The sequence below is a fragment of the Cebus imitator genome, unplaced genomic scaffold (genome assembly GCF_001604975.1).
Source record: "Cebus imitator isolate Cc_AM_T3 unplaced genomic scaffold, Cebus_imitator-1.0 Scaffold129, whole genome shotgun sequence".
Taxonomy (NCBI): domain Eukaryota; kingdom Metazoa; phylum Chordata; class Mammalia; order Primates; family Cebidae; genus Cebus; species Cebus imitator.
The window spans coordinates 909796-934430 of record NW_016107444.1 but is presented as its reverse complement, the minus strand read 5'-3'; the positions used below and the strand labels follow the sequence as shown (position 1 = coordinate 934430).

Here is a 24635-nt window from a genome sequence, read left to right as displayed (position 1 = left end):
CTGGGATTATAGGCACCCACCACCACACCTGGCTAACTTTTTTGTATTTTTAGTAGAGACACGGTTTCACCATGTTGGCCAGGCTGGTCTCGAACTCCTGATCTCAGGTGATCCGCCCGCCTTGGCCTCCCAAAGTGCTGGAATTACAGGCATGAGCCACCACATCCGGCCCCATGGCCAACTTTGAGAGTGCTTTGAAGTCAGAACCTTATACTTCTTGGCCAGCCCAAGCACCACTCTGTGGATGCTCATATCATACAAGCCAGACACAACAGAAAGCGAAAGAGTGAGGCCCTTCTCACAGTGGGAGACACAGGGCACCTAGCAAGATGGTCAGTGAAGGGGACTGCGTGGATTTACAGAGCACACAGGATGGGTCTCCACGAGAGACTGCTTCAGCTCTTGCAAACTTTACTTGTTTAACTCCAAACAGGCATGTGCTGCCTAAAAAAGGAACATGTGCTGGCGATTTCTAACTTTGTCAGAAAACTGTCATTGATTTCCAACAGAGCAAGTGGCCTGGGAAGGCAGAGGCAGCAGCCATATCCTGTGTGCTGCAGGCTGCATCCTCAGCTCTCCTGGGTGCTGCTGAAAACACCGGCAGAGGGATGGGGAGCTGACTTCTCCACTCCGGGGCTCAGAGTGCCCTTCGGCAGGAAGGAGAGAGTTTTGGCTGGTGTGTCAGTCTAAGGAAAGGCATGGAAAGGCTACTAATAGAGAACCAGGGTACCTCCTTGAAACTGCCCTTGTGCCAGACCCTGGGGCCTCTTCCTCAACAGCCCCAGGCTCCAGAGCCTTCCGGCACACTAGAGCGGACCTGGTCCTGAAGCCCTACAAAGCTCATCCTGGTTTTCGCTATCACAGAATTAAAGAATCACCCCAAGGTGGAAGATCTTCTAAGACATCCTGTGCTAGCCCTTCCAGTACTTATTTGCTCTCTGGCGGACAGACCTTCTGGGCCAGATCCTTTCCTCTGAGGACCTTCCTGATCCAGAAAGAGTGGCCTCATTCAGAAACGCTTCTTATAATCAACCAGCCACTACCCTGGGCTGCCTCTTTCTTCCAGGTCTTCCAGGGTAGCCCTCACAATCCCATCTGCCCACCCCTTGCAGCCTCCAGTTGCCCAGATGTGGTCCTATTTTGGAGTCAAAGGCCCAGCAACATTGTGGAGGGAAAGGGACCAGCCCTGGGAAGGTGCAAAGCACTTGAGCTTCCCTGGCTTCCCCCAGACACTCTGATCTGGACAAAATGGCAGCCTGGACATCTCTGGCTGCTTGGCAGCAGTAGCCTGCACTGGCTGGTGCCCGAAACCCCCAAGTCGTTCTCACTTGTTCTGCTATTTGGTTTCTTCCCTTTTCTTGAATTGGCACAGCTCATTTTTTTGGAGCTAAGTGGTCTGGCCCCTCCTTGCATCTGATAATACTTGGCTTTGTTGCCTGTAGCACGTCCCTCATTAGTAGTTGGGCCCTTCCCAGGCACAAGCTGGCAGCATGTAATGCCAGGACATCCTGGGAAAATGTCTGCCTGTGCCCAAGAGCTCTTCCTGCAGCAGGCCACGACTTGGTGGACATTCAGGGTAGAAATGAATGGGTGAAAAAAAAAATGTATATACATATATGTATATATATGTGTATGTATATATGCACACACATATGTACGGATACATGTATACATATATGCATACACATATGTATAGATACATATATATATTTTGAGACAGAGTCTTGCTATGTTGCCAGGCTGGAGTGCAGTGGTACGACCTCGGCTCACTGCAACCTCTGCCAACTGGGTTCAAGTGATTCTCCTGCCTCAGCCTCCTGAGTAGCAGGGACTACAGGTGCGCACCACCATGCCCGGCTAATTTTTTGTATTTTTAGTAGAGATGGGGTTTCACCATGTTGGCCAAGACGGTCTTAATCTCCTGACCTCGTGATCTGCCTGCCTCAGCCTCCCAAAGTGCTGGGATTACAGGTGTGAGCCACCGCACCCGGCCTGGGTGAAGATATTTTTATGAAATTTTTCTGACCACAAATAGCAATTTCTGCCCACGTAGAACCAAATACTCCAGGAGACAAATGTCTAGCTCTGACTATTCACGTTATACTGAATGCTTAATCTCTTGCTAATTATTTGTAACACTTGGAGCTACTTGGAAAAATGACGATTTATTCACTGCATCATTTTTGACTGAGTTTAAAACTTCACAGCTGTCACTGTTTTTTTTTTTTTTTTTTTTTTTTTGAGACGGAGTTTCACTCATGTTACCCAGGCTGGAGTGCAATGGCACGATCTCGGCTCACCACAACCTCCGCCTCCTGGGTTCAGGCAATTCTCCTGCCTCAGCCTCCTGAGTAGCTGGGACTACAGACATGCGCCACCATGCCCAGCTGATTTTTTGTATTTTTAGTAGAGACGGGGTTTCACCATGTTGACCAGGATGGTCTCGATCTCTTGACCTTGTGATCCACCCGCCTCGGCCTCCCAAAGTGCTGGGATTACAGGCTTGAGCCACCGCGCCCGGCACAGCTGTCACTGTTTATACCCAGAGGGAAAGTACTGGTCTCTGCCCAAATGTCTTCACAGGAACCACAGCCAGTTACAACTCTTCATATATTGTACTAGTTACTACTGAGAGCAATTCATTCAGAAAGCAAAGGACAACAAAAGAATACTCAGTTTTGCCTAAAGCCTGTGGTGCTGATAACACCCAAATGACCTAAAGTTGAGCAATCACTGATTTATTCATTGATTCATTCATTTCAACAAAATTCGCACTGAGCATCTTGTCTGTGCCAGGCCTCTGTGCTAGGGCCATGAAGAGGACTAAGACCTAATCACTGGCCTTAGGGACATCACAGCTGAGTGGGGGATACCAACAAGGAAAGTGGTGTTTCTGATGCGCTGTTAACAAGGGCCATGGGAACAAAAAGGAAGCCAGGCTGGCTGATGGAGTTGAGATGATAGGGGATGGAGAATCAGGAGAAGGATTCCTTGGAAAAGGTGATGCTTGAATTGGCAAAACCATGGGGAGAAGGGAGAGGCTGGAATGTAGAATGTGGCAAGTGCCATGTCACACTGTGGCCAGGCAAGGGAGATCTGGCCGTGAAACAGGGATGCCGGGTCATGCATCAGAGCTAAGCCTGTGGAGGCAGGCCAGCCCCAGCTTCTGAAGGGCTTTGCATGTGCCAGCAACCCAATACAGCAGGCATTTTTCTCATCTTTCATTTCAGAGACAACAAAGGCTCAAAAAGATGAGTTGCTCACCCAGGATCAGATAGCTAATATGAATTGTTCTGATTCCAGGCTGGGTGTGGTGACTCATGCCTGTAATCCCAGCACTTTGGGAAGCTGAGGTGGGTGGATCACAAGGTCAGGAGTCCAAGACTAGCCTGGCCAAGATAGTGAAACCCTGTCTCTACTAAAAATACAAAAATTAGCCGGGCACAGTGGCAGGGACCTGTAATCCCCACTACTTGGGAGGCTGAGGCAGGAGAATTGCTTGAACCTGGGTGGCAGAGGTTGCAGTGAGCTGAGATTGCGCCACTGCACTCCAACCTGGGTGACAGAGTGAGACACTGTCTCAAGAAAAAAAATAGTTCTGATCTCAAAGCCCATATTCTTCACCGCTCATCTCTACTGCCTCTACTCTGGTGGTGGACTAGGAAATGGACTGTGGTGAGTGCCACACTGGAGAGATGGAGATTGGTGAGGCCAGTGCAGGCGGGCAGTAGGAAGACCCGAATTGCAGCAGTGGAGACAGAATGGAGAAGAAGGGAACAGATCTGAATATTGAGGAGTTAGAATTGACTGGTCTTGTTAGAAGTTGGTTGAAGGTGGGAAGCAAAAACACATGACAATTACCAATATTTCTAGCCTGGGCAGCTGGATACTTTCCATTGAGATTGGGACCTTGGAGAAGAAAAGCCTTGGAACTGGAATATCAGAAGTCCACTGGTGATATCCAAGGGGAGGTGTTTAGAGGGCAAATGGACACATGGGTCTGGAGCTTGCGAGAATGGTCTGAGCTGGAGAGAGGTCACTCAATCACTCTGTCCTCCACCCATAAAATGGGGAAAATAATAGTGCCCACCTCCTTGGCTTGTGGTAAGGGGAAAATCATTAAAGATCAAGGGCAGTACCCAGCATAGAGTCAGCACTCTGTAAAGGTTAGCAACTATTGTTTCTATCATCATAGGTGGTAATTAAAGTCATGGGAGCGGACGAGGTGCCATAGACAGCAAAGAAGGAGAAGAGGACCTGCGGCTGAATACGGGAAAAAAACATTGACACCTAGGGGACTGGCAGAGGAAGGGGAATGTATAAAAGACCAAAGCAGTTTCTAGAGCCATAGGAGGAAGCCTGGAGAGTTTGGGAAGGAGGATGAGAGTATTCAAGGAGGAGATATCATCAGGAGGTTTTGAATGTTTGAGAGTTCAGGCCCCATGAAGCTGAGGGCATGCTCTGTGGGGCCCATGCTCATGCATTTGACAAACAGGAATCGAGCACATGCTAGGTGCAGTGCTGGTGCGGACAAAACATCAGTAAATGAAACAGATGCAGCTGGGTGCAGTGGCTCATGCCTGTAATCCCAGCACTTTGGAAGGCTGAGGCCAGGAGTTCAAGACCAGCCTGGCCAACATGGTGAAACCCTCTCTACTAAAAATACAAAAATCAGCCAGGTGTGATGGCGGGCGCCTGTAATCCCAGCTACTCAGGAGGCTGAGGCAGGAGAATTGCTTGAACCCGGGAGGTAAAGGTTGCAGTGAGCTGAGATCATGCAACTGCACTCCAGCCTGGGTGACAGAGTGAGATTCTGTCTCAAAAACAAGACCCAAAACAAAAAACAGATGTGAGGTGCTTGCCACTCACATTCCATGGAAACTTTAGTGGTGCAAGAGAAAAATTCATTCCTCCAATCCAAAGAGGAACTTTGGAATCCACAGCCTATCAGCATCAGAGGAAACCTCAGTGATCACTTGTCTGATCATCTCATTGAATAGATGAAGAAACCGACAACAAATGACTTGCCCAGGAAACCACAGTAAACAAGAGACAGGGCTGTAGCAGCAGGCTTAGTATTCCTTTGGCAGAAGGAGCCATAGAAATGGCATTGTATCTGGGAACCGTGGATATTCCATGCAGCCATTTCCAGGGTGCTAACAGCACTGGTGTTTTATAATTCTTTGCTCCTAGAGCCTTGCAAAACCAGGGTTCCAGGTCTTTCTCTGCAGGTCCCAACAAGACTGCCACCTACTGGCCACATATGAGAAGTGCGCTTCCTCACAGAGGTTTGCCTCCTTCCCAGCAGGGCACTAGCATGAATGTGTTTGGCATGTTGCACTGCTGTAAGAAACAGACCAGCCAGGCATGGTGGCTCATGCCTGCAGTCCCAACTCTTTAAGAGGCTGAGGCGAGAGGATCGCTTCAGCCCAAGAGTTTGTGGTTGCAGTGAGCTGTCAAGCCACTCACTACATCCTGGGAAACAGTGGGACGATTCCCCCCACCCCACCCCAAAAAAGGCTGGGAGCAGTCAAATCAGCTGGGGCAATATCTTACCCCCCATCTCTACAAGAACTGTAAAAAATTAGCCAGGCATAGTGGCATGTGACTGTAGTCCAAGCTACTTACTGGAGCACAGGAGTTTGAGGCTGCAGTGAGCCATGCATGCGCCACTGCCCTCCAGCCTAGGTGATGGAGCAAGACCCTGTCTCAAAACAAAAACAACAACAGCAACAAAAAATAAGACCAGTGTCATCAGTTTCAGGCATCTTCCTGACATTCTGTAATTAATTCTGTCTCTGATTTCTGTATATCCTGCTACCTCTTTCACCACATCCTGTTCAAAGCCCAATGTTGAAACAATAAAAACATATTTTATGCACATCTTTTGTTTTTAAAGCCAGGCAAAAAAGTAACTAACATATGTGTCATGGTGGTATATGCATTGCTGGATCAAGAATTACTACGGTGTGTCTCCCACTGGTATCTGCTTTCACCCAGTCCAATCAGCCCGTGTCCTGGTGTTTCGAACTATCCCTGAGACCTGAGTCAAGCATCACTGTCCTCAAAAAGGAGACAGTGTAAGTCCAGGACGCAGATGTTTTGAGGGGCAAGCAAATGGGGAAGTTAGAAATAAGTTTCCCCCCAAGATTTTCACTTAAATACTTAAATCCCCTGGAAGACTGTTTTATAGGCTTAAAAATTTTTTTATTTTAGATGGAGTCTTGCTCTGTCATCCAGGCTGGAGTGCAATGGCACAATCTTGGCTCACTGGAACCTCCACCCGACAGGTTCAAGTGATTCTTCTGCCTCAGACTCCTGAGTAGCTGGGATTACAGGTGTACGCCACCAAATCTGGCTAATTTTTGTATTTTTAGTAGAGATGGGGTTTTACCCTCTTGGCCAGGCTGGTCTTGAATGCCTGACCTCTGATCCGCCCACCTCAGCCTCCCAAAGTGCTGGGATTACAGGCGTGAGCCACCGCACCCAGCCTGTTTTATAGCGCTTTTATAAATGCTGAATAAAGTGTCACAGTTGGCCAGTTCTGGTGGCTCATGCCTGTAATCCCAGCACTTTGGGAGGCTGAGGTGGGTGGATCACAAGGTCAGGAGTTGGAGACCAGCCGGGCCAGCATGGTGAAACCCCATCTCTACTAAAAATACAAAAAAATAGCTAGGTATGGTGGTGCATGCCTGTAATCTTAGCTGCTCAGGAGGCTGAGTCAGGAGAATCACTTGAACCCAGGAGGTGGAGGTTGCAGTGAGCCAAAATCGCACCACTGCACTCCAGCTTGGGCGATAGAGTGAGATTCTGTCTCAAAAAAAAAAAAGCGTCATAGTTGAAGTGCTCATATACTTTTGGGAAAGTAATGCATCTTTTAAAATAGCAGGTTTTTATGTGAAAGTCTCCCTCAGTGTCAGAGCCTTCTGGCTGCTGTTCGATGAAGTTGTACAGGACAGGTGGCCTCTTATACAGCCAGAAAGGCCAAAACTACTGCCCATGTCAGCTGAGAAGTACAAAGCAGGGCCGGGCGCAGTGACTGAGGCCTGTTATCCCAGCACTTTGGGAGCCTGAGGCAGGTGGATCACTTGAGCTCAGGAGTTTGAGATGAGCCTGGCCAACATGGTAAAACCCCATCTCTACTAAAAATACAAAAATTAGCTGGGTGTGGTGGCATGCGCCTGTGGTCCCAGCTACTCAGGAGGTCGTGGCAGGAGGATTGCTTGAACTCAAGAGGTTGAGGTTGCAGTGAACCGAGATTCACATCATTGCATTCCAGCCTGAGCGACAGAGTGAGACTCCATCTGAAAATAAATAAATAAATAAATAAATAAATAAAGAGGTGGAGCCTCACTCCCCTTGAGTGTGAGCTGGACTTAGTGACTGACTTCTAATTAACAGAGTAAAGCAGAAGCGACAGTGTTGAAGTTCTTAAATGGTCTTCTTCCTTGGTCTCTCTCTGTCAGATCACTTGCTCTGGGAAAAGCCAGCTACGCCGTGAGGCCACTGAGGCAGCCTTATGGAGAGGGTGACATGGGCAACTGAGGCCTTTTGCCAATAACCCAACTAACACTGGAAGCAGCTCCGCCAGGCCCAGTCAAGGCTTCAGATGACTGCGGTCCCAGCTGACATCCTGACTGCAACCTCAGGAGAGACCCTGAGCCAAAACCACTCCGTTAAGCTGTTCCCAGGTTCTTGACCCATAAAAATGGTGTGAGATAATACATTGTTACTGTTTTTAGCTACAAATTTTTGGGGGTAATTTGTTATATAGCAATAGGACATTGATGAAGATAGACTGATTTTAACAGCTTTTGTGGATTTATGTGAAGTTTGAATATGATGGCTTTCATTTTGTCTTCACAGCAGCTATGCAAACTCTCTGTAGTGGCAGTGGCAGGGAGTTGGGCAGGAAGAAGGCACCTGGAGAGGGAACCTGCTGGAAGTCACCATGCTGCATGGCCTAGACTTCCATCCTTGAGAAAAGGGCATGGGGAGAGGGTGGGGCAGGAAAAGGGAGGCAAAGGGGCCAGCCATGGGCAGAAGGTGGGTGCTGAGGGGCTGAGGAATCTGAAGTCCTCAGGAGCTCTGAACTTCCGGCTTCTCCCAGCTCACTTAGGCCCTACCAATATAACCAATATGAACTGCTCTAAACTTTACACATATTTAAAGAAGTTTTTTTTTTTTTGAGATGGAATTTTGCTCTTGTTGCCCAGGCAGGAGTGCAATGGCACAATCTCGGCTCACTGCAATCTCCACCTCCTGGGTTCAAGCGATTCTCCTGCCTCAGCCTCCCGGGTAGCTGGGATTACAGGCATGCGCCACCATGCCTGGCTAATTTTGTATTATTATTATTTTTTTTAAGTTGAGATGAGGTTTCTCTATGTTGGTCAGGCTGGTCTTGAACTCCCCACCTCAGGTGATCCACCCACCTCAGCCTGCCAAAGTACTGTGATTACAGGTGTGAGCCACTGTGCCCCACCAGGAAAAGGTGTTTTTAGTTCATTGGTAATTTGGTGAATTGGCCACTCAGCAAACTTGTCACTTGGCCAGTTGATTTTTGGCAAGTGTACTTTTGGCAAATTAATATACAGAGAATTGGTCTGCTTCTTTTTTTTTTGAGACAGAGTTTCACCTTGTTGCTCCCAGGCTGGAGTGCAATGGCGTGATCTCTGCTCACTGCAACCTCCACCTCCTGGGTTCAAGTGATTCTCTTGCCTCAGCCTCCTGAGTAGCTGGGATTACAGGCATGTGACACCATACCCAGCCAATTTTGTATTTTTAGTAGAGATGAGGTTTCTCCATGTTGGTAAAGCTGGTATCAAACTCCCAAGATCCACCTGCCTCGGCCTCCCAAAGTGCTGAAATTACAGGCGTTAGCCACCACGCCTGGCCTGGTCTGCTTCTAATTAAGTCATACACAGTAATTTTTATGTTCTTAGGTAATACTTTTTTAGAAAATTGAGACAGTTGGGCAGGTGCAGTGGGACTGCGCCAGGACTCTTGGGTAATAATTTACTTGTAGGCTAGGTGTGGTGGCTCACGCCTGTAACCCCAGCATTTTGGGAGGCCGAGGCAGGCAGATCACCTGATGTCAAGAGATTGAGACCAGCCTGGCCAACATGATGAAACCCCGTCTCTACTAAAAATACAAAAATTAGTCGGGTGTGGTGGTGCAACATCTGTAGTCCCAGCTACTAGGGAGGCTGAGGCAGAAATGTTGCTTGAACCCAGGAGGCAGAGGATGCAATGATCCGAGATCGCACCACTGCACTCCAGCTGGGGTAACAGAGTAAGGCTTCATCTTAAAAAAAAAAAAAATTATCTGTAAAAGGAGTACTAATACATTGACACACACACACACACACATACTTCAAATTTCCAACAGAATTCATTAATTTCTTCTTCAGAAAAACTTCTATAACTTTCAAATTTCTCTTCTCCAGGAAGGGAGACCAATAAGTAACTGCTTCTACGGCTTAGACTGCCAATCCTGATACCACTCATTCCTGGAAGAGCAATCCTCCCTGGGTGGATACTGCATTTTCTACTTCACAGCAAAGATAAATGGAGGTGAGTTCCAAGTCTGACCACTTTGGGGAAGTCCTTACTTCATTTCGATTTTGCTTTCTCAGGTTAAATAGGATAATCATTAAAAGAACTTCTAAAAATCTGAATTCTGTGATTAAAAAAAAAACAAACCTAAGAAATTAGTGGATGTAGGAGTCAGCCTCCTTTGCCTGTTTTCTTTTCTTTTCTTTTTTCTTTTTGAGATGGAGTCTGCCCAGACTGGAGTGCAGTAGCATGATCTTGGCTCACTGCAACCTTTGCCTCCTGGGTTGGAGCAATTCTCCTGCCTCAGCCTCCCAAGTAGCTGGGATTACAGGTGTGCGCCACCACACCCAGCTAATTTTTGTATTTTTAGTAGAGATGGAGTTTTGCCATGTTGGCCAGGCTGGTCTTGAACTCCTGATCTCAGGTGACCCACCCAGCTTGGCCTCCTAGAGTGCTGAGATTACAGGCATGAGCCACCGTCCCTGGCTGCCTGGTTATTTTCACTTCAAAGTGAAGAATGTGCCAATAATGGACAATCAGAACCTCCTGTGGCAGGGGAACTGGGCAGCAGGGTGTTCTCATGGCATTGAACACAATGCTCCTTTGCCACCCCTCCCTTGAGAAAAGGGAGGAAAAGGAAGAAAGAGAAGCCTATCTCACTTGCACAGACATAAAGCTATCACCACGTATGTCCCTCAGGTCTGACATATTCCACTGCAGTGGTTTTAAAACTTAGCCACAGGCCGGGTGTGGTGACTCATGCCTGTAATCCCAGCACTTTTGGAGGCCAAGGCTGAAGGATTGCTTGAGCCCAGGAGTTAGAGACCAGCCTGGGCAACATGACAAAATCCCCTCTCTACAAAAAATACAAAAATTAGCTGGGCATGGTGGTACATGCCTGTAGTCTCAGCTATTTAGGAGACTGAGTTGGGAGGATCACCTGAGCCCAGGAGGTTGAGGATGCAGTATGCTGTGATCATGCCACTGCACTCCAGCCTGGGTGACAGAGTGAGACTTTGTCTCAAAAACAAAACAAAACAAAACTTGGCAAAAAAAAAAATATTTGACTTTCTGTTCATAGAGGAGTGGGATCCATGTGCTTCTCTTGAGTCAGGGCAGGAGGCAATGCTTTGTCACTTACAAAGCAAGGTCAAAAAAGGCCATGCAGTGCTTTGGTCTAGAATGTTGGAGAAGCTCGTTCCTGGCTACCTGCTCTTGGAACCCAGCCGCCAAGCTGTGAGAAGCCAGAGCTACATGGAGAGACCAGGTGTAGGTGCTGCAGTTGACAGTCTCAGAGGAGTCCTACCTTCATGCTCTGAAAGACTCCAGCTCCCTAAGCCAGGTAAGATGGCTCATGCCTATAATCACTTCTTTGGGAAGCTGAGGCAGCAGGATTACTTGAGCCCAGGAGTTCAAGAGCAGCCTGGGTAACACAGTGAGACCTTGTTTCTAAATAAATAAGTAAAATAAAAAGACTAGCTCCCTTGCTCTACCCTATGCCAGGAGTAGGGTGAAGCACTTGGCTCAGATGCAAATTAGTACTATTTTGATGGAATCTTATTAAAAACTTACTTTTTTTTTTTTTGAGACGGAGTCTTGCTCTGTTGTCCAGGCTGGAGTGCAGTGGCATGATCTCCACTCACTGCAACCTCCGCCTTCTGGGTTCAAGCAATTCTCCTGCCTCAGCCTCCCAAGTATCAGGGATTATAGGCATGCACTATCATGCCTGGCTAATTTTTGTGCTTTTAGTAGAGACTGGGTTTTACCATGGTGGCCAGGCTGGTCTCAAACTCCTGACCTCAAGTGATCCACATGCCTTGGCCTCCCAAAGTGCTGGGATTACAGGCGTGAGCCACTGGCACCTGGCAAAACTCTAAAATTAATGCAAAAATATTCTTGATGAGCAGCATATCCAAATGTCAAGTGAAGACAGGAGACACTCTGGAGCCTGAACAAAAGGAAAGGTCAGTGGTACCAGTCCTCAACAGCCCCACTCTAGACCAGCTGTGGCTCCTGGCTGTCTTCACAGATGAGTCCCCAGACATTGTAGAGCAAAGATCATCCATCTCCAGTGTGTCCTGTTCAAATTCCTGACCTACAGAATATGTGAGCATAATAAAATAGTGGTTGTTTTGTTTGTTTGTTTGTTTGTTTGCTTTGTTTTTTGAGATGAAGTCTCACTCTGTTGCCCAGGCTGGAGTACAGTGGCATGATCTTGGCTCACTGCAACCTCCACTTCAAGGGTTTGAGCGATTCTCCTGCCTCAGCCTTCTGGGTAGCTGGGACTACAGGCATGCACCACCATGCCCAGCTCATTTTTGTATTTTTAGTAGAGACAGGGTTTCAACATGCTGACCAGGCTGTTCTTGAACTCCTGACCTCGTGATCCACCTGCCTTGGCCTCCCAAAGTGCTGGGATTATAGGTGTGAGCCACCACCCCTGGCCAATAGTGGAAGTTTTATGGCAGTACATTTGCAGTGGTTTGTTATAAGTAATAGGTAACTGGAAGACCCACCCTCAGCGCTAGAGGCCTTACCATCTCCTACCTTCCTCCAAAAAACTTCTCTTTTTCTCCTTCTCTATACCCTCTTCATTGGCCCTAAGAACTCAAGAAGTAAAAAGTCACTGAAGACACATATCCTCTCCTTAGACATTTCAGATTTTATTCTCAATATGATGATTAACAGCACAAATCAGGGTACACACGATTCATTTGTCCCAATTCATTCATTCATTCATTCAACAAACATTTAAGAGGCTACCTTTTTCAGTGCTATTTATGCACTAACGTACAATGGTAAATAAAAAAGATGTGGTCCCAGCTCTTCTGGAGCTGACTTTCTAGCAGATAATACACAAGTGAACAAGTACCCAGATGAGGTCTTTTCCCAAGGAGGTAAGTCTCATGATGTGATATGATGGAGAGGGACTGAGGTGGGCGGTGAGAACGAGTGAGGAAGCTTTAGAAAGGGTGATCAGAGAAGGCTTCCTCTCAGAGGTGATGTCTCAGCTTACACTTAAAGTTTAAGAAAGGTCAATCCAAGGTCTGTGGGGAAGGGGAAGAGCCCTCCATGCGTTACAGGCCATGCAGGTATCTAGGTTTTGGTCTGGATGCAATGGGAAGCTAAGGAGTGATAGTGTCTAATATATGTGTGTGTGTGTGTGCATTTAGTTTTTTGTTTTCTTTTTTTCTAGTCTCTCTCTCTCTCTCTCTCTATATATATATATATACACACATATATATGTATATGTATATATGTGTATATTCAGTTTCTGTCACCCAGGCTGGAGTGCAGTGGCATGATCTTGGCTCACTGCAATCTTCACCTCCTGGGTTCAAGCGATTCTCCTGACTCAGCCTCCCGAGTAGCTGGAATTCTAGGTGTGTGCCACCACGCCCAGCTAATTTTTGTATTTTTAGTAGACACTGGGTTTCACTATGTTGGCCAGGCTGGTCTCCAACTCTTGATCTCAAATGATCTACTCTCCTTGGCCTCCCAAAGTGCTGGGATTACAGGCAGGAGCCACTGTGCCTGACCATATATTTTTAAGATGATCATTCTGGCTGCAGCAAGAGAATGGATTACAGGGGGACAAAATGGAACTAGAAAGAAGAATGGCGGGTTAGACTAAGGTGATCATAGTGGGGGACAGGGACAGGGAAGGTAAGCAGAGATACAGCCTAGAGGACTTGGTAGGCAGGGGATGGGGTAGGTGGTGAGAGAACGAAGGGGATCTGGTATTAGTCCTCCATGTTTTGCTTGAGTCGTTGGGCTGGTGGTGGTCCCTGTTACTGAGATAGGGAAAACAGGAAGAGGAACAGGCTTGGAGAAGAAAATCAAGAGTTCTGTTTTGGCCATAAATTTGAGATGTCTGTTAAACATCCACATGGGAAACCACATAGGGAAAAATTATACAGAGATGCGAAGGAAGAGGCACCTAACAGTCTGGTAGAGAAGTAGGAGAAACAAGTGAAGGAGACTAAGGCAAAACCAGTGAGCAGAGGGAAACGCCTATCGCAGAAGCCAACAAAGAAAGCGAGGGAGTGATCAGCTGGGTCAAAGGCAGCTGGGAGTTCAAGTAGAAGGAAATGGCAAAGAAATGAATAGCTGGGGGCCAACTTGCGGTCAAGGAGGGGTGTGCATCCCTAAATGCTATAATTTTACCTTTTTTTGGTACATGTCTTTTAAATCTCTTTTAATCCATAGGTTCCCAAAGAGGGCCCCTTTTAAAAATGGAAGATAGAGAGCATATTTGCACGTCAATGGAGATGGTCCAGCAGAGAAAAAGGAAAAGGCAAGCTACAGAAGGGAAGTCTTTGAGGGAATGTGCTTCAGAGAATAAGCAGAAGAGGGAGCCTGTGATAGGAACCGGGGACACTAACATAATGGGAAGGAGAGAAGAGGACGTGGCTAACCTGACTCACCGGTCAGGCAGGTTGGTAGATGTGGTGGGGGAAGGTGGCATTCTCCATGAAAAAGGAGGTGAGGGCACCAACAGCTTCCTCCATCACTGATACCCACAGCAAGATAAACAATCACCAGGCCTCTAAGCCCCTCCACCTCCTGTTGTCAGTGGACACTGCCCTGAGGATGCCACTTTCCCTGTAGCTTTCTCAGGGGAAGGATGCCAATAACCCCATGCTCTGCCCTACACACACACCACATGGGAGTGGAGTGGACACCCCCTGCTTCTCCTTCCAAGACACTCACTTTTCTCCTTCTCAATGCAAACAGGCAAACACAAACAAAGCCCCAGTGTCTCGCATAGCTTTCAGCACATCAAAGATATTCAGTAAATATTTGTTTAAAGAAACAAACCAACCCTGCCCTTCTGAGATCAGTCCCTATCACCCACTAAACTCTTCTCCTCTTGGAGAAGAGTTCCTCTTGGACACAGGCTGCTTCTCCATGCTGACTGCTGCCAGCATCCTGGGGCTTCACTCTGGTTTTGCAATTTGGTATACTCAAATTCAAAGAAATTACTCTCTAATCCTCTTCGGTCATAAACTGTTGGGAGCACATTTAAGACCCATCGGAACTTTCCTCCCCTGCCTCGGGAGACGTTTCAGTGGCAACTGAAGGCATGCAAATTTCTTCTCTCCCTTAACTTCCCGTCTATGCTAATCATGTGAAACAGTGCCCCTGAGTGGACAATCATTGCATATGCATTCTCTATATTTAGAATAACAGGAAGACTATTTTGAAGCACCTGGTTAAAATAAGAATAATAATACATTCATTCAACAGACATTTTTGTGTGTATGTGTGCGCATCTGGTATATCTGAAATTACCTTGGGGCACGTAGTTTCACTGTTATCACATGATCCTATAACAAACCAAAGGCAGTCACAGGGTCATGTTCCCACTGCCTCTTCCACAGTGTTAGCTGTTACTGAATAAATGCAGAAGGACTCTAACTTAGGCTGATATTGGAAGAAGCTGGGGTCAGTTACAACTCTGGAGGACTTCATCAGCATGAGGTTTTTTTTGGTCGGGCACAGTGGCTTGCACTTGTGATCCCAGCACTTTGGGTTGCAGAGGGAGGAGGATCACTTGAGCCCAGGAGTTTGAGGGCAGCCTAGGCAACATAGGGAGACCCCATCTCTACAAAGAATTAACTGGGCATGGTGATCCATGCCTGTAGTCCCAGCTACTTGGGAGGCTTAGGTGGGAGGATGACTTGAGCCTAGGAGGTCGAGGCTGGAGTGAGCCGTGACTGTGCTACTGTGCTCCAGACTAGGCAACGGAGTGAGACCCTGTCTCAAGAAAGAAAAAAGACTTTTTTTCATGAATTTATTTAACAAACTTCTACTGAGTACCCATTATGCTCTAGGTCCTGAGTTGGAAAAAGATGAATCAGACCTAGTACCTGCGCTGTTGTTCAGAGATCTGGAGGAGAAAGGCATAGAGGTGAGTAATCCCTAATGCAGTGCGATGTGCAGCACTCACTCACTCAGCAAACGTGCAGTGAGGACCTGACATGCTAGGGACTGTGCCGAGGCTATAAGGATAAAAGCCATGGCAGTTGAACTGAAATTGTGCACGGTCTGTGTAAGGGGAAGTCACCATTTTAGAGAACACCGCCCTAATGGAGTGGAATTAAAGGAGGGGAAGTGGGGACAGGGTGGTTCAAAGGAAGGAGTGCTGACATTTGGGCAGGGGTTGAAGGGTCAGGGAAGGGCTTAGAGAGGCAGTGCTTAAGCTGAGCAGTGCTGGATGGATGAGTGGGCATGTCTGGTGGGGCGGGGAGAGGAAGGTCTCAGTGCTACCCAATCTAGCCTTTGGGATTGTTAGACTAAGATTCCTAACACAATTCTACTGCCAGGTCATCCCCTTGCTCCAATGCCAGTAACAACCCTCTGGTGCAGGGTCTGACTATTTCTTAGGTCCCTGTACCACTCCACCCATTCATTGGTGACTCCTCTCCAGCCAGGACACTCTGCTTCAGCTGCTAATAGATTTTAGCACAGCCTTATTTCTCAACATACAAGGGCCACATATGCACACAGACCTGCAGGGGTCAAAACCAAAAACCGACTGTGTGGCTGAAGGAATAATATGCCTGACATTCAGTTTTGGCACTGCTGCCCAGAAAAGACCTAGGTTGGAAGTGGCCTCCAGAGCCTTGCTGATCATCCCCAGGATCTCACTTGTGTACCTAAACCTCAGTGCCTGGTCCTTATGCCCTCCTTCCCAGGTTTCCTGAACCTGGGGCTCAGCCTGTCAACCTGGACACAGAAGTCCCTGTCCCTATACTGATGCCCAGACCATTCCTGATTACTGGACCTTTCTGTCCTGGTCTCCTGGCCCTGCCCACTCTGACATCCATAAGCTGCTTCATTCTCCTCACCAGGCAGTTCCCTGTGCTGTCTGTGCTCTCTTCCTGGGGCCTAGGTTCCCAGCTGGACCAGTACATTCTTATTTTGTCATTTGAACCATCCCCAATGCCTCCTGATTGGCCTGCAGCCTCAAGTGTTCCTGTGGCTCTGGCTGGCCTGGCACAGCATCACCCAGGCCATCTTCGGAGGCTCTGCACTCCCTCAGCCCTCACCTGTAGCAGGCTCACTTTCAGTGGCTCCATGCTGCATACTGGAGAGACTGACACCTACCCCACATGGCATTCAAGGTGCCCTCCATTGCTCCTAGCCTACCTTTTCCTAGAGCTAGACCTTCACCATCCCTTCTCCAGTGACCTGCCCATTATTCCCGGGACATGCCCTGTACTTCCCTACATCTGCCTTCCTGCCGTTCCCCTTTCCAGAACAACCTCCTCTGATCCTTTTGACCTTCCAAAATCCTCCCCATTCTCCACAGCTCAGTTCAAACAACACTGTCTCAGTGAATCCTTCCTTGATCTCCCCCTGTTGAAAATAGAATCTCCTTCCTCTGAACCACTATAGGAAAAGGGAAGGAAATTATATCGTTTAAATATCTGCCATGAGCTATATGTTAAAAGCATAAACTTTAGAGTCAGGCAGATCTGGCTAGAATCCAATAGCTGTGTAACCTTGGGAAGCACACGTAATCTCTCTGTGCTTCACTGTTTTATCTTGAAAAACATAAAAATACCCATCTTTACTACTTGTTCATGTAAACATTTGAATCCCTAATACATCCCAGGCTTTGTACTCTTATGGTTATTCTGTTGTTCTTGTTGTTTTGTTGTTTTTTTGAGACGGAGCCTTGCTCTGTCGCCCAGGCTGGAGTGCAGAGGCATGATCGTGGCTCAGTGCAACCTCTACCTTCTAGGTTCAAGCGATTCTCGTGCCTCAGTCACTTGCGTAGCTGGGATTACAGGCGTATGCCACCAACCCTGGCTAATTTTTTTGTATTTATAGGGGAGATGGGGCTTTGCCATGTTGGCCAGGCTGGTCTCAAACCTCTGGCCTCAAGTGACCTGCCTGCCTTGGCCTCCCAAAATGCTGGGATTATAGGTGTGAGCCCTACGCTTGGCCTCTTATGGTTATTTTCAGAAGTAAATGAGGTGATGTATGGAAAGTGGCTGGCACATAGAAGCTCTCAATAAATAAAAACTCATTGGCTGGGTGCAGTGGTTCATGCCTGTAATCCCAGCACTTTGGGAGGCTAAGGTGAGAGGAATGCTTGAGGCCTAGAGTTCAAGACGAGCCTGGGCAACATAGTGGGACCCCGTTTCTGCAAAAAAATTAAAAAATTAGGTGGATGTGGTAGCGCACACCTGTGGTCCTAGCTACTTGGGAGGCTGAGGAGGGAGGATCTCTTGAGCCCAGGAGTTTGAGGCCACAGTGAGCTATGATGGTGCCACTGCACTCCAGCCTGGGCAACAAAGCAAGACCCTGTCTCAAAAAAGACCACCAAAAACAACCAACCAAATTAATACTACGACTATTCAGTTTAGTTTCTGAGAAAAAGGACATTCCTCAGGGTGACTTCTGTTTAGCCGGGAAGCACCACATAAGACTGAGATCCAGAACCAGCTCTGGACCCAGGCAGACTCTCATAACCGTTCCAGCACCGTGTGTCTGATGCAAGGCACAGATGTGACTGACATTTTCTGAACCAGTATCTTCCACTGCCAAGGCCGTCCGAGATACTCAACATCAAGGCTCTCTGTGACTAAGAGAAAGCTCTGGAAAGCTGAGTCAGCTGGCCCTTGGCGCCCCCTCTGCCATCTGGAGTAGCCTCCCTACCTTCATACTGGACTTCTAGGTGCATCGTGCCCAGCACCTTCAGCACGCAGTCCACGATGCTGGGGTGTGTGGTCCCAATGATTGGCTGACAAGACAGACAACAGGACAAGGTGGTTAGTCTTTTTTTTTCAAAGATGGAGTCCCACTCTGTTGCCCAGGCTGAAGTGCAGTGGTGCAATTTCAGCTCACTGCAACCACCGGTTCCTGGGCTCAAGTGAGGCTCCTGCTTCAGCCTCCCGAGTAGCTGAGATTACAGGCAACCGCCACCACGCCCAGCTAAATTTTTTTTTTTTGAGACAGAGTCTCTCTCTGTCACCCAGGCTGGAGTGCAATGGCACAATCTTGGCTCACTGCAACCTCCACCTCCCAGGTTCTAGAGATTCTCCTGCCTCAGCCTCCTGAGTGGCTGGGATTACAGGCGTGTGCCACCATATCTGGCTAATTTTTGTATTTTTAGTAGAGATGGGGTTTCACCATGTTGGTCAGGCTGGTCTGGAACTCCTGACCTCATGATCCGCCCACCTCAGCCTCCCAAAGCACTGGGACTGCAGGCGTGAGCCACCGTACTTGGCCCCCAGCTAATTTTATTTTAGTAGAGACAGGGTTTTGCCATGTTGGCCAGGCTGGTCTCAAACTCTTGACCTCAAGTGATCTGCCCACCTTAGCCTCCCAAAGTGCTGGGATTATAGGCGTGAGCCACTGTGCCCACCCAAGATGGTTAGTCTTTAGATCTTGTCCACCTGGAAGAAAGGAAACTCAGACTTCCAAACAGCCAGGAGCCTGGGTGAATGGGGGAGAGGGAGGGAGGGCAGTGTTAAGACACTGGGCCTAGGCTGAGGCTGCCACTGAACTCTCCAGCTCAGGAGGCATTAAATGAGGCTACCTGCTAGAGGTGCAGAAACAAGGCCGCCTACTCTGGCTGGGGGAGAGAGGACACAGGGCAAGGAGAATGGAACTCATCCAAGATCCTAAAATCTTCTCTTCCTCAGGAACCTCATCCCATCAGACAGCCCCTTTTTTCTGTCTCCCCATACTTTTACCCATGCATTGGTTCCCTTCTTGTAGCATTAAACACCCTCAAGCTCATCCATATTTAACAGCATTGTCCTTCAACTCTTCCTTTGCTATTGCTCCTTTTTCCCTTTACATCTAAGCTTCCCAAGAGAAGCCACTTCTTCATCCCCCATTCATCCTTTGACAGGGTGCTGCGATTTAATTTTTCCTGCCATAGACAGTCTCCGAATTCACCAAAACTCTTCCTGCTGGGACCGTCTTTCTATTCTACCCTTACTGAATCCCTTTGTTGCATCTAACCCCGCTGGTCATGTCCCCCTTATGCAAACTTTTTTCCCTTGATTTTTCCAGCCCCATTTTTTCTGTTTTCCGTCTATCACTGTCATTGCCCTTTTTCTTTTCTTTCCTTTCCTTTTATTTTTTGAGACAAATTTCTCGCTCTGTCACCTAGGCTAGAGTGTAGTGGTGTGATCTCAGCTCGCTGCAACCTCTGCCTCCTGGGTTCAAGCGATTCTCCTGCCTCAGCCTCACAAGTAGCTGAGATTATAGGCATAAGACACCAAACCCGGCAATTTTGTTTTTTAGTAGAGACAGGGTTTCATCATGTTGGCCAGGCTGGTGTCAAACTTGATCTGCCCGTCTCAGCTTCCCAAAGTGCTGGGATTACAGGCGTGAGCCACTGCACCTGGCCATGTCTTACCCTTTTTCAAAGAGGCAGAGTGGTATGTAGAAAGAATAAGGACTTTGGAGATAGTTGATTTAAATTCTCGCTTGGTAAACAACTTCAACATAGCATGTGGCCTTGGATAAGTCACTTAACACACTTTACTGAGCTCAGTTCCACCATCTTTGAAAAAGGGAGAATAATATCTGCCTCCATCAGCTATAGTGAAGACGAAGAGAGAGAGTGTAGATAAGCCCCTAACAGCGGCTGGCATGTATGAGGCACTTAATAAATGGAAACTGTAGAAATAAAATAATGATGATAATCTGATCTGTTTTTAGAATTGTTTTAGAGACAGGGTCTCATTCGATCACTCAGGCTGGCATGCAGTGGGCCATCATAGCTAATTGCAGCCTTGAACTCCTGGGCTCCAGTGATCCTCCCACCACAACCTCTGGAGCAGCTGGGACTAGGGGCACATGCCACCACACCCAGTTATTATTATTTTAAAATTTGTCTATTTATTTATTTATTGAGATAGAGTTTAGCTCTTATTGCCCATGCTGGAGTGCAATGGCATGATCTTGGCTCACTGCAACCTCTGCCTCAGTCTCCCAAGTAGCTGGGATTACAGGCATGCATCACCATGCCTGGCTAATTTTGTATTTTTAGTAGAAATGGGGTTTCTCCATGTTGGTCAGGCTGGTCTTGAACTCCCATCCTCAGGATCCACTGGCCTCTGCCTCCCAAAGTGCTGGGATTACAGGCGTGATCCACCAAGCCTGGCCTTTTTCTTTCTTTTTATGAGACAGGTCTTGCTTTTTAAAAAGCCCAGGGAGTACAGTGGTGTGATCTTGGCTCACCATAATCTCTGCCTCTCAGGCTAAGCGATCCTCTGAACTCAGCCTCCCAAGTAGCTGGGATTACAGGCGTGTGCCACCATGCCCGGCTAATTTTTGTATTTTTAGTAGAGATGGGGCTTCACCATGTTGGCCAGGCTGGTCTCCAACTCCTGACCTCAAGTGATCTGCCTGTTGCAGTCTTCCAAAATGCTGGGATTACAGGTGGATCACCTGAGGTCAGGAGTTTGAGATCAGCCTGGCCAACATGGCGAAACTCCATCTCTACTAAAATACAGAAATTAGCTGGGAGTGGTGGCAGGTGCCTGTAACCCCAGCTACTTGGGAGGCTGATGCACCCGGCTTGATGGTTCATCGTAAAGCCACTTTTCGAGCCTCTATCCCCTCTCTACAAAGGCACCATGTCTTCATATGCTCACTATGCCCCAGATCCGATTTCGCTTGCATTCTAGGGCACTGTCTGAGAGAAGGGCAAAAGCCAACAAGAAAAAAGCCTTCCCCAGCACTGGAGATCTGGCCTCTTCACTTACATGCTGTCTGCAAATGCACCATTATTCTTTTCCTATCAAATCGACTCCTTTAATCTTTTCTACAGCCCTTTCATCATCCTTGTTGCTTGTCTCAACCACTTTTAAGTCTGCCAACATCTTTCTGATCCTTAAGTAAACAGGACAAATCACTCTGCTGGAAGACATGAACTCTCTGCCCTACCTTGGCCTTCTGGAAGTAATGCTGATTGAACAACAGACATGCAGTGGGAGGCTGAGCCCCGTTTCTCATGCCCGTGTGGAGTGCAACTGTGGAAAGTAATTGTAAGATTATTGCATTTGAATCAGAACCACAGGAGCATGCAGCCTTGGCTCACCTGGGCAGTCCTGAGAGTCTGCAGGGACAGCTGCTGGGCTTTGGGGGACGCGCAGGGCAGCAAAGCTATTAGACCTTTATACACTTGATTCTGGTACTTGGGATTGCCATGGACCAAAGAATCCAACAGAACCTGCACTTCCTCCTGGGTCTCTTCTGACTGAGACTTTGCTAAAAATTCTGCTGTGGATCGTACACCTGAGCAAAGAAGAGAAGAGATGCTGAATTGGAAGGGATTTATGAAAACAATCCCCACTCAAGATTACATAATATGAATAAGATTAAGAGTGCTTCAACTAAGCCTGTTCAACCAAAGCAAAATTGAGGCTTGGTTCTCATGTTGTTTACCTTATAGCTTGTTTACCTTACAGCCATGTGGTTGGAGGATTTTGTTGCAGCACAGGCATGTCAAAATCTGTGTTTTAAAATTTAAAATGGCTCTGTACAATTTACACATAAAACACGCATTTTTATTGCTATATGATAACACTTGTATACCACTCAGCAGTTTGCAAAATGGTTTTACAAATATTAACTCACTTAATCCCAGAAACCATACTGAGAGGAAGGTGTTAGTCCCACTTTATGGATGAAGACACTGAGGTTTTGAGAGGCCGTGGGGTAGACAGACAGGAGAACCTTGATGAGAGTGCAGGGTGGAAAGTGCTTTGAAAAAGGGAGATGTGGGCCTGGCGCAATGGCTCACGCCTGTAATCCCAGCACTTTGGGAGGCCGAGGCAGATGGATCACTTGAGGTCAGGAGTTCAAGACCAGCCTGGCCAACATGGCGAAACCCCATCTCTACTAAAATACAAAAATTAGCTGGGCATGGTGGCGGGTGCCTGTAACTCTAGCTACTTGCGAGGCTGAAGCAGAATTGCTTAAACCCAGGAGGCAGAGGTTGCAGTGAGCCGGGATCGTGCCACTACACTCCAGCCTGGTCAACAGAGCAAGACTCCATCTCAAAAAAAAAAAAAAAAAAGGCCAGACTTGGTGGCTCACTCCTGTAATCCCAGCATTTTGGGAGGCCGAGGCAGGCGGATCACAAGATCAGGAATTCGAGATCAGCCTGGCCAATGTGGTGAAGCCTCATCTCTACTAAAAATACAAAAATCAGCTGGGCATGGTGGCAGGCACCTGTAGTCCCAGCTATTTGAGAGGCTGAGGCAGGAGACTCACTTGAACCCAGGAGGCAGAAGTTGTAGTGAGCTGAGATTGCGCCACTGCATGTCAGCCTGGGCAACATAGTGAGACTCCAACTCAAAAAAAAACAAGAAAGAAAAAAGGAGATGTGGGTGATGGTATCTCTTTTACACGCCTCACTTGGAGTACTTCATAGATTATATTAAAATTATTGGGTCGGGTCTGGGTGTGGTGGCTCATGCCTGTAATTCCAGCACTTTGGGAGGCTGAGGTGGGTGGATCAAGAGGTGAGGAGTTCTAGACCGTTCTAGACCAGCCTGGCCAACATGGTGAAACCCCATCTCTACTAAAAGTAGAAAATATTAGCTGGCATGGTGGTCTGCACCTATAATCCCAGCTATTCAGGAATCTGAGGCAGAATTGCTTGAACCCAGGAAGCGGAGGTTGCAGTGAGCTGAGATCAGACCATTGCACTCCAGCCTGGGTGACATAGTGATACTCTGTCCCAAGGAAAAAAAAATGATTGGGACAGGCATGGTGGCTCATGCCTGTAATCCTAGCACTTTGGTGGGTGGGTCACTTGAGCTCATGTGTTCGAGACCAGCCATGGCTAACATGGCCATATCCTGTCTCTACTAAAAATAATAAAAATTAGCCAGGCATGGTGGTACATGCCTGAAATTCCAGCTACTTGGGAGGCTAAGGCATGAGAATTGCTTGAACCCGGGAGGCAGAGGTTGCAGTGAGCCGAAATTGTGCCACTGCACTCCATCCTGGGTGACAGAATGAGACTCTGTCTCAAAAAAAAAAAAAAAAAATACTAGATTATACTTTTCTCATCAGCCTGTAAACTCTCTGAGGAAAGGACTGTATTATATTCATTTTTGTATCCCTAGCACCTGGCATATATCTAGCACACAGCAGGTATTCAATAATTGTATTTCTTTTTGTTTTTCTTTGTTTTCTACTTTTATTTTTGTTTTTTGGAGACAGAGTCTTGCTCTGTAGTCCAGGCTGGAATGCAGTGGTGCGTTCTCAGTTCACTGCAACCTCTGTCTCCCAGGTCCAAGTGACTCTCCTTACTCAGCCTCCCGAGTAGCTGGGACTATAGGCATGCATCATCACACCAGGCTAATTTTTGTATTTTTAGTAGAGATGGCATTTCACCATGTTGGCCAAGCTGGTCTCAAAATTCTGACCCCAGGTGATCCACCTACCTCAGCCTCCCAAAGTGCTGGGATTACAGGCGTAAGCCACCGCGCCTGCCCTTCAATTTTATTTCTAGAGTTATTCATAACTCAATTTCACAAAAGATATTGGGCCACAGCTCAACAAATCTTTGCAAAGATGCCTCAAAGAGGATATGTTTAAAAAGGAGAAGTATTTCTAAAACCACCACTGAAAAATCTGAGCAAATGATGAATCAGGAGAATCATAAATCTGGACGTGGACAGGAACACAAAAAGCTTCCTGTTCTTCCAGTTCTATGATGTGTTTTCCTACAGCAGTGGTGGATGCTGCCACCATTTCACCGAGGCCCCTAGGGAGGCACAGCTTGTCATACACGGTACCCACCATAGCTTTCACAAATGAGCTCCTTGTACTTCCTGCCAGAGTTTGCAATAACCTGAAGTAGTTTGACGGACTCCTTCTTGGCCTCCTCCGTGATCTTCTCCAGCCCAAGTATTTCCAAGAGTGTTAGGACACCTCCAATCTCAAGAAATTCTCTAAGGTACCGATTACTGTCCAGAGGGATAGAAAAGTAGAAATAAAACTCTTGTCAAGTTCCTTTGCACTGACCTTTCAAAGAGATCCCAAGGACCCGTCTTCACAGACTGTGCCCTCCTATCCAAGGAAATGTC

The 24635-nt window shown here is 47.4% G+C and overlaps 1 protein-coding gene across 3 annotated transcripts in view; it reads right to left on the bottom strand.

The window, feature by feature from the left end:
• Positions 1-24635, bottom strand: part of ARMH1 (armadillo like helical domain containing 1) — a 56711-nt gene that overhangs the window by 6729 nt on the left and 25347 nt on the right. For all 3 annotated transcript variants that reach the window (XM_017540776.2, XM_017540777.2, XM_037742848.1), the window contains exons 4-6: positions 24349-24515; positions 21632-21828; positions 18229-18313 (exon numbers count right to left, since the gene is read on the bottom strand). In XM_017540776.2, coding sequence (XP_017396265.1) covers positions 18229-18313; positions 21632-21828; positions 24349-24515 — 449 coding nt within the window. The remainder of the gene's footprint in view (positions 1-18228; positions 18314-21631; positions 21829-24348; positions 24516-24635) is intronic.